At 43.5% G+C, this 10,639-nt stretch overlaps 1 protein-coding gene across 1 annotated transcript in view; it reads left to right on the plus strand.

The window, feature by feature from the left end:
• The window catches only part of RBFOX1 (RNA binding protein, fox-1 homolog (C. elegans) 1), a 374,033-nt gene that overhangs the window by 235,805 nt on the left and 127,589 nt on the right, over nt 1-10,639 (plus strand). Inside the window, exon 3 of the mRNA XM_015563803.1 lies at nt 4,582-4,725. Within this exon, the coding sequence (XP_015419289.1) occupies nt 4,582-4,725 (144 nt within the window). The remainder of the gene's footprint in view (nt 1-4,581; nt 4,726-10,639) is intronic.

Consider the following 10,639-nt stretch of genomic DNA (forward strand, 5'->3'; position numbering starts at 1 on the left):
GAAGACTCAGCCTGTCCACTTTGGGAACTCATTAAAGTGGCCAGTGTGACAGATGGGAGCCTGGGGTAGCGCTGGCAGGAACGAACATTCCCTTCTCCTCTCTTGGACCTGGTTTGAGGCCAGCCCCTTGGACAGCTTCATGCTGCCTAATGTGGTTTGAAGTACACTCACTCCTTGATAACAGCGACTCACTGTACATCCACCAGGGGTTTGTTTATAGGGGGCTAGTGGGTTTAATGGAGGCTTTAAAAAAGACGTCCATGTCCTGGTTTAATAGTGGCTTTCAAAATATATCTCTGTGTCCTGACCTTTGTAAACCTGTGAATGTGACCTTATTTGGGAAAAGAGTCTTTGTAGATGTGATTAAGGATCTCGAGACGAGATCGTTCTGGACTTAGGGGGAGCTCTAAATCTAGTGACCACTGTCCTTATAAGAAGAAAAAGGCAGAGGGAAAGTCGGGTCTCAGACACATGGAGGGAAGAAGGCCATGTGACCTTGAAGACAGACGTTGGTTGGAGAGATGCAGTCAGGAGACACCAGAAGTTGGAGAGGTGAGGAGGGTTCCCTCCTGGAGCCCCTGGAGGGGCGTGGCCCTAAGGCAACGTCTTTGTAGAGTTCTGGCCCCAGAACTTGAGTGATTAAATGTCTGTTGCTTTAAGCCAGCAAGTGTGTGGTCATTTTTTTAGGAGACTAACAGAGGGGTGTGAGTATGTTTTCCCTGCAAGTTCTCAGGAAAAGGGACAGAGAAAACTCACACCCAATATTCTCAATATGCGAGTCGGTAGGGCTCACTCCCGCAGGTCTACGCCCAAAATGGGAGGCTGTGTAGTGGCTGTTACCTTCCCATTGCATTTGGTCCTCACTGCAGTCTAGTCCTTTGTGTTAAAGCGCACTGCATAACCAGACATGCTCAGTCTGAAAAAAAAAATTTTTTTCCTGTTTTCCTTTTCAACCTCTGGATTTCAACATTCTTTCAAGTCCATTCACCCACAATGTCTGAAACCCTTTTTTATTTTACATGTTATCTTTAAAAATTACTATTAACACACAGGTATTCCTACATGACAATTTTTGGGCATTTGTATATATACGCACGCTACAGAATGATTAATTGAGCGTTGTATGTTTTTATCAAAGGAAACAACACAAAGATTTCTCCAAAGTCCTGTTTGACTAAAGATGATTAATTTTAATTTTCACATGAGCAGCATAATGCTATTAATCATTTAATATGTTTAATCATAATCTCTGTAATTCCTAATTACGTTTATTAAGCTGAAACATCCAGCAGTTATGCACAAATCCAAATCTAAGTTTCCTTCTTGGTAGGAGGCTATGGGAAGGAGCTCGTTGCAATTTGCATTTGAACAGCAACTTCTAACAGGAGGGAAAAAGTGGACAGGGTGTTTCAGTCTCAGCTGTCGCCTCTGAAAACTTAAGAGTACTAAGATCCTTGGCCACTCTGAAAAGTGACAATCCCATGATTCAAGGACATGTTCACCTCGTGGGCATGTAACCAAATCTCACCACCGGAAGAGAAAACATGGATCCTGTTTTTGTTTGGGTATCAATATTTTTCTTCCATGATTACTTGAAGGTGGCGAGGTTGATGGTTCACTCCTTCATTCTTTGTTTATTCATACACTCATCTTCCATTCACCCCTTCAGTCAGTGAGTCAGTCGCCCATTACACAGGCATTTGCCATGTGTCTGCCGCGGCTCATGTGCTGGTCATGTCACCCTGCTATGATGTTTACGTGGCTCCTCAGAGCTTGTAGGGTGAAGTGTATACTCTTGCTCACAGGGTCATCCATGATCCAGCCTCTACCTGTCTCTGCAGTGTGCTCTCCTGTGCCTCCTTCATACCTACCCCCTCTGGCCAGGGCCAGTGAGTTCCACACGTACTTCCTGAATCTCTGTGTCTTTGCATAAGCCAGTGGTTCTCAACCTTCCTAACACCGCTACCCTTTAATACAGTTCCTCATGTTGTGGTGACCCCCAACCATAAAATTATTTTCCTTTCTACTCCATAACTGTAATTTTGTTACTGTTATGAATTGTAATGTAAATATCTGATATGCAAGATGTATTTTCATTGTTTCAAATTAATTATATATGTGTTTCCCGATGGTCTTAAGCGACCCCTGTGAAAGGGTCGTTCAACCCCCAAAGGGGTCGCGATCCACAGGCTGAGAACCGCTGGCATAAGCTTTGCCGCCTGCTGTCACAGGGCCAGTCCCTGTCACCTCTTCTCTTAGGTATCCCCCACTTCAGACTTACCCTGCAGAACTGGTAGGCCTTGCGGAACCTCCAACAGTGTTGTGTGCCCCTGATTTAAGTTTACTTGGTCTCCTGGGATTTGCTCTCTTCCCAGCATTTAACAGTGATATTACAGATGACGCTTTCTAACTCTTTGTCTAGTACTAAAATGGGAACTGCATTTTAAGACCAACTTCTGTGTCTAGTGTATAGTAGTTGCTCAGTAAAGAGGTGTTTCATAAGCAGATGAGGACCTTTCTTTGTTTCCTGAGAGGGTCTCTTTACATCTCTCATTGGATATTTTTTTAAAATCATCATTCTAAAAAAACGCATTACATTTTATTTATTTATTGACTGTACACCATGAGCCAAGAACTCTGCCAAGCAGGCATAGGTTATTGTGTTCAATCTTCACAGAGCCATTTAAGGTATGTGCTATTCTTACTGTTCATTTTCCAGACTAGAAAACTGTCACCATCCTCCTTCTTACTCACTCCAAAAGCATATGCATAATTGTTGTTGCCATCATAACACTGCACTTGGGAGTGGACAAAGTCATCTGGTAGGGGGCTTTGGATATGAAACCAGCTTGCAAAGTAGTGTGCCAATCACCTTGCAGTCTTGACTTCAAACTGTAATTCAGGATGTGTAGGATGGAGAATAATGAAATAATAAATGAAATCTGCCAGGTAATACAAGAGTTGACAAGAAAGCCACTAATTATGCTCACGTTATTTTGGCATATATCTATTTCACTTTGTAAAATTGTCTTTATTATTTTACAGCTGGCTGCCTGCATTGATAGGTTTTGTCTCAATTATATGCCACTAAATTGCATGTAAGTAGGTGAGGACGATTCTTTGCTCATAATTTGATGAGCTTCCACATAGGTTTTTCCATCTTGGCCTCAGAGAAGCAGGTATCTGATGTGGATGGCACCTACTGCCACCTGCAGGCAGTATGTGCTAATTGCAGGGAAAGTATCTAAAAATGAAGCACCTCTGAAATGTTGAAACTCTAGAACTCAGAGGATGGGCATGGCTACAATGATACCAAATGTTACTGTGACTTTTCTCCTAAGTTCCTGTTTATATAAGGGTGTCAGTGCAATAGCATGTGATGCAGGCTTTTATTTGGGAGGGGTGAAATGGGAGGCAGGTGAGCTATGCTAATAATGTGACATTGTCCACACCAACTTACTGCAACAGAACGTTCTGCAGTGATGGAGCGGTTCTGTGTCTGCTTGCCCCATATGGAAGCCACTAGCCACATATGGTTACTGAGCACTTGAAATGTGGCTAGTGTGACTGAGGAGCTGAATTTTAGATTGTATTTAATTTGTTTACATTTAAATCATTATATGGGGTAAACTAGAATGGACAGCACTACCTACACAATCAAGAAACAAAAGTTCAAACCATAAAGTAAAATAAAATAATTTAAGTCAATCAGATAGCTATTTGGACTGCAGAATACCAAACGGCCTTTTCAAATGTTTTAGTATATATACTAATATTTTATCTGCACAACCCCAACAGTTATGTAGCTGTACCCTAAGATTTTGAACAGCCTTGAGTAAGGGATCCACCGTTCCCTACCTTTATGAGTCCTATCCCCTTCCCGATGACACTTTTCTCTGACGGCCAGTTAAAATTCCCCACCCAGCCCCAGCACCAGCTAGCCCATTCCTTTGCTATATTTTCTCCTTTAGTGCTTTTCTCCTTTTGTCGGCTCCATATTTATTTTTATTTATTTATTTATTTATTTATTATTTATTTTTTTCTGTTGGTAATCCTCACCCAAGGATATTTTCCCATTGATTTTTAGAGAGAGTGGAAAGGAGGGGGAGAGACACATAGAGAGAAACATTGATGTGAAAAAGACACATGATTGGTTGCCTCCCACACACGCCTGGACCAGGGCCAGGGGTCCAGCCTGCAACCGAGGCACGTGCCCCTGACCCCTGAAGGAGTTGAACCCTAGACTCTTCAGTCCTTGGGCCGACACTCTATCCACCGAGCCAAACCAGCTCTGGCCCATATTTATTTATTAATGCGGCAGTATCCCCCCGGGGAAATATGCTCCGTGGGGACAGGGGTGGTTGCTTTGCTCACTGTTAAAAAACCCCCACCTCTAGGTCCATGATGGGCACTCAGAGTTCAGTAAACGTTTGTTGCAAGAATGAAAACCACTCAGCAGTTCCTTCCTGCCTTTATCCCTTTGCTCTGGCATTTTCCTCCCATGTAGGGGATGCAAAAGCATCCTGGGAAAGAGCATTTGGGTCCACTCAGAGCCTCTTTGCTTTGCTCTCATTCTTTTAGCAGACAGATGACGCAGCGCCGACGGATGGCCAGCCCCAGACACAACCTTCTGAAAATACAGAAAACAAGTCCCAGCCCAAGCGCCTGCACGTCTCCAACATCCCTTTCCGCTTCCGCGACCCGGACCTCCGACAAATGTTTGGCGTAAGTACCGCCTTTCTCCCCTGCAGTGCCTGCTCAGGGGCCAGAGCCCTGCCCTCCATGTAAGTTCTTGCTATTTATAATACGACGTGAGACGTTTAAAAGGGAGGATTTTAGGTCCTATTTTGTGGGTATATGGTGGTTAGGCTCTTTCCATGATTTTATTATAAAGTTATTTGCCAGTGTCCACCATGTTTCCATTTTGCCAAATTGTTTCTTTCTAATTAGTAACTGAAATATCAAATGGAAAATTAACTCTCAGATAATACCCTGCTGAAACAAGCCCATTAGTGATCCCAAATTTAGGGGCCCAAACCCTATGTCATGGCTAAAAAATAAACATCATGTTTCATCTTGGTTCTTCTCTCGAAGGCAGTTGCCAGATTGTCATGACGAATTCAGGCACACCTCACCCTTTCCCAGGCACTGTGCATTGAGAGGCCTGATGAAGCTGTAGAGAATATTCAGTTCTAATGCTTCGTTAAAAGACAAAACAGAACAAAAGCTAGAGGCTTCTCAGTCTGCCTTACATCCTGCAGCGCGCACCCTCCTGGAACCCGTGGTGAGGGTTCAGAGATCCCTATTGTGGTGATGGATGCGCCAATGACCGCATGGCCCTGCACGATGGTGAAATGCAGACAGAAGTCACACCCACCCAGAGAAAAGAAATGATAGGGCTGCTTCCTCGCAGGGCATCATGACCCGGACAGTATTTCTGGACAATATCTGCCCTGCCCACCTTGGGAATGGATGAACTTGGCATTTCCTTGGGCTCAGTCTCGCCAAAGGACAAAGCTACCGTGGGCTTGGATACTATTCAAGCCCGACCCGAATGCCTAGTTCTGGGCATAGTAGCTCTTATTGCCCATGTGGGAAGGGAGCTCTGGCTCACGGTCCTGTGACTGTGGGATTCGCGTGCACCTTTCATCCCTTGAACATGCACGATGTTTATCAAGTGCGCGTCTGACACAGACACGGACCAGGCATCCTAACACTGAAGACACCCAGACTTGAAACCTGACATTTCAGAGGAAAAGGTCAGATCCTGCACTTTCATCTTTCTCATTTGGTAATAACCTTGAGTTGAGCCCTCTCTGACTGTTGCAGAGCAGAGATACCCTCGGGCACTTTCGGGTCAAAGATGACTTTGAAAAGTGCAGAGCATTCAACGTGAAAGTGGAGGTTAAGTGTGTAAAGCAGCCAGGCCAGGTCTGAGTGACGGGAAGCCAGGGGCATCAGATTCCTTTCGCCACAGCAGGTGAGGAAGCCGTCTTGCTCTTCGGCCCATCATTACTCATCAGGTGTCACTGGGATGTCGGCTTTGAACTCGGTCCTCTGGGTGGCCATCCGGTGCTCCCTCATATGGGGTCACTCATTGCAGCACACCCAATTCCCACCCCCTGAAGGTGCTCTTTACTCCATAGTCTTCTTGGTTATCTTGAAAATTCCTGGAGAGGACACTGCTAAGTTGGAGAGTCAGTCACAATACCCACAGCTAGAACTCCCGAAGAAGGGATCCTGTGTGTGTGTGAATATTTGAACCTCTTACCCTTACAGGGTTAGTAGGGCAGGTGGCATGGAGCAAAGTCTTGGTGTATTCATTTATTAACTTATAAACCAAAAGATCCATCATACTACCAGTTGTCAAAACTTGATGGAAATCGACTGGTTTCATAGCCACTTTTTGTAAAAGTCAACATTGTCAAGCAACTAGCAAGATGTCAATCTGACAAGATGATAGATACACTTACTGTTTATGCATTAAGAAAACACAGCGTACGTTCAGTAATATTAAAATGCATTTTGCTTATCACACACAGCATCTGTGTCCATTTAGGAAAGTAGGCAAGATTTTTGTTATGGGATTCATCCATAAAGAATTATTGGGTACATGTGGATTCTGGGACTCTGCTGTAAATCGGAGGCCTCCTTGTTTTACAACCATCATTCTGAAGAAATGGAATTTTAACACTAAAAAAAATACCAACAACAAAAATGTCTATCTTTCCTAGCCAAACGTTGGTGGTGACAAATCTATTCCATTTATCTGATACATTTAGTGGCATGAATCCCTTTGGAAGGCATCTGAAACATTCTGATTGGCTTCCCAATTTTGATCCCAGTTTGGTATTTTCCAGGGCACATGGACATGAGACACCTTCTCTCCTTTCAGTGGAATATTTTGTCTTTGTACCTTCACTTTGGCAGGAGCTACAGTGTGGGTAATGATGAAGGAAAACTCTCACAAGGCCCCTGAGCTTCTCTCCCTTGTCTCTTCTCCTCAGTGTGGCCAGGGGAGATTCAGACTCCAAACACAACAAGACCAAAAAGCAGCCTCCTTTCTCAAACTGCGGACAACCTGGCAATGTTCATAACGACTTCATCATTCAGTCCTGAAGTTTGCAACCGCTGTGGGTCTAATGGTCACCACAAATGTTTTGCATTCTTTTAGTATTATTTTTACTTTGTGGCTCCAGTGCCACCTTATTGCCATTCTGGTCATCTTTTCTTCCACATGCACTTCATATTCTACACTTTCTCCTCTTTTGGAGGCGTGTGTTTCCGTGTTTGTCATGAAGTCTTCTAGCTCATTATAGATGGATTTCCTTTTCTATTTAAGATGGAGCATTCCTGGGCCTAGCTGCTGTGTGGCCACATTATCCAAAGCAGAAGTCCTCTTAAAGCACCAGCAGGGGTGTGAGTGAATGGCTCGAATATGTGATCAGGACCTCCGTTCTAGATGTTTCACTGGAAGGAATCATTGGTCCTGGCCTGGCTCCATTCTTCTTGAGCTCTATCCTCATTTCAGACATCATTCATGAGCCTGTACTTCCTCTACATTGAGTTCTTGATGATCCCATTAAAGAAATGTATGGACTTCCACACATTAATTATAATATCTTGCTCCTGAATATGAAACTTAATTTAACCTAATATTCAAATGTTAAGCATCTCTGGGTTTGGGAAGAGAGAAGTGATTATAATCTATCCAGATCACGATACAACTCATTCCATCGTAGAATTATTTTCAGAAACAGCTGCTCAGTGAGTTCAGGTTTCAGATTTGCACCGGACCCTTGATGTCACAGCCTTGCTTTGGTTATCAAAAGACAGACTCACTTGGGCATGCACACGATCTACTGAAGTCTCTCTTTATGGTCACCGAGAAGCAGATCCCATGACTTTCAGAGCACGCAAAAGCAGCTTTCATGAGCACCTCTGCAGCAATAATATAGAGTGAGAGAGATGTCTGCACTTTCAGTGTTGACAGGAATTCCATCCACTGCGATATTATAAGTAGTGAAGCTGATTTCTTGGGCATGGCAGGGTGCCTCCTCGGTCTGCATTCTAAGCATGAAGCCGACCCCAAGAAAACGCAGAGGATGCCTCGCTTTAGCCTCTCTGTTCACTTGTTGAACTAACCTTTACTTTCATGTTTCATGCTGTATCCATTGACCATCTTGCACAGTTTCTCAGAGAAATATTATTTGATCTGAGAATGTCTACAAATGCCTGCGACAGATTTGCCCACGTGCGTGCCCATAAGTGCCTGGATTTCCTTCTGGATGCAGCCATCCAGGCACCTTGTGTGGATTCCGAGACGTTGTTGAACGCCACCCAACATTGGTGTTGAGCAAACAAATGCTAGTTATGTCTGCGAATGAGTCGTGTCTGTTTAAACTGAAAATGTGCCAGCTGTGTTTACATCATTAGTACCAACTTCCCAATTAAACTGTTGATACTATAAATATAGTACACAACTGTCTCAGCCGTGGAGCTGACATCAGCATTCTTCTCAAGGCTCGTTTCCTTGGCTCTGAGAATCATCAGCCCAAGGGTAGCCGCCAAAGAGGCAACCAGTTGAGACCATTTCGGGGCATATGGTGTCATCGTTTTATTTGGGGAAAGACACGTGCTAAGATACTTCTCCTTTGATTCTTTCTCCAGGAGATCTTATTTTAAGGAAGTGTTTGTGTGTTGACTGCTGAGAGAATGTTCCTTAGCTGTCGTTTGCTTCATGGTTTGGAGAGAAGTTCTTTTCAAGCTTCCCTGTCCATCAATGCAAGTGCTTTCGGGCCCTTCTGACCGAAATACACATAATGGCATCTGTGTGGACCGACTTTTCTAAGTTTAGGTCAAAGTTAGTGCTTCTGAGGCGCTCACCCAGCTGGAGGATTTCTTAGCTATGAGATTAAATTCACCTTTCAATGGCAAACCCTTCGCTTCCAAATCTGAAAGTTTTCTTTTTCTGTTTTTAATGATTTTCTTTGCCCGAATCTAGGGCACTCAGAATGCTCTGTAGAAGAGTATTCTCTTGACCGAATGGCTGAGCGTCCAGAAATGGCAGGGTGAGTTAGCCGCATGCTTCTTGGTGTTCCCGTTATACAGGCAGACCTGGTTTATTGCACTTCGCCACATTGTGCTTTGCAGATAGGGCGTTGTTTTTACAAATTGAAGGTCAGACCCTCCACCAGCAAAAAGATGACGACTTATAGAAGGCTCAGATGATAGCATTTTTTTTTTGCCAATAAAGTATTTTTAGTTAAGATATGTACATTTCTTAGACATAAACACTATTGCACACTTAATAGGCTACAGTATAGTGTAAATGTAACTTTTATATGCACTGGGGAACACAGAAATTTGTGACTTGTGTTATTGCTATGTTTGCTTTATTGCCAAGGTCTGGAACTGGACCTGTACATGCTAGCATCCTTCCATCTCCTCTCTTAGTTGAGCCTTGTCTTCTTGATGCCTTCCTGTCCTTCTATCCTTTGGGAAGTAGAGAAGCACTTATGTTCAACAAGAAAAAATCCACTCTACGATGTCCTTCCTGGGTACATATTCTGAGCAATGGGCATATTTCAAAGGCACAGGATGACATAGCTTTGGGTTCCTTTTTCTTGTAGTAAGAACTATTTTCATTTCAAGGTTTTGAGTTGTTTATATTATATAGGGGAGTGGCCTAGGGTATGCATATGTTTTTCTGTCTTTCCCAGTAAGGTAGGATAGTTTGTATGTTTCAGTGGACAGCCTCTGTATGTTACAAATATTTATTTTTTATTGAATGTTGGTAGGACCCTCTTGACACTCGCTCTCAGGGCCTCCCAGCATCCTATGCGGATGCTTCTGGTCAGGCAGGTTGTCCTCAGTAATCTGTGTTCAGCTGGTTCCTTCCCTGTCTTACTCCTCCCTCCAAACCACTCTGTTCCCTGCTGCATAGAGGCTGCTCCATGCTTTCCACCCAGAGGAGAGACGGAATGCAGAGTCCCCTATGGTAATAAACGATGCAATAAAAACCAAGGCTGCAAAAGCAAGTGGAACAATAGGAATGCTCAAAATAAAGGATGAAGAGATGGAAACCTGACTTTATGGTCTCCTGTTTATTTTTAATAACATGAACATTTGCTCCCCTTCTGCATCAGGGTAAAATTTCCATCTTCTTTTTCCCTGGGCCATGTCGCCTGCTTGTATGCCACCCTCTCCCACCTGCTCTCAAAAGCCGCCCACGCGACTCCATGTGAGTGAAGAAAACTGACAGGATTCCAAGGTCACGGAAAAGGGTTTCGGATCATCAGATGCTTTTGGTGTCAGGGTGCATATTTCTTTTTGTCTTTAAAGTGTGAATCAAGAATTGCTTGACATCTTTCTCATGAGGACTACGAGCTTTAGCAAATGAATAAAAAAAATACAAGATACGCTAGTTGAATTGGAAGTTTAGATAACAAGTATTGCATTAAGAATAAGTGTATCCCCAGTATTATTATTTTCAGGGCATAGTTATTCTGGAAGACTTGAAATTTAAATCTACGTAGGCATCTGGATTATACATGACTGTCCGATTTATTTGCCATCTGAAGTTGTGTTCCTAGACTGGAATACGTGGAATCGCCTTCGCTTTTTATAGAGCACATTC

Source organism: Myotis davidii, unplaced genomic scaffold (assembly GCF_000327345.1).
Source record: "Myotis davidii unplaced genomic scaffold, ASM32734v1 scaffold639, whole genome shotgun sequence".
NCBI lineage: Eukaryota > Metazoa > Chordata > Mammalia > Chiroptera > Vespertilionidae > Myotis > Myotis davidii.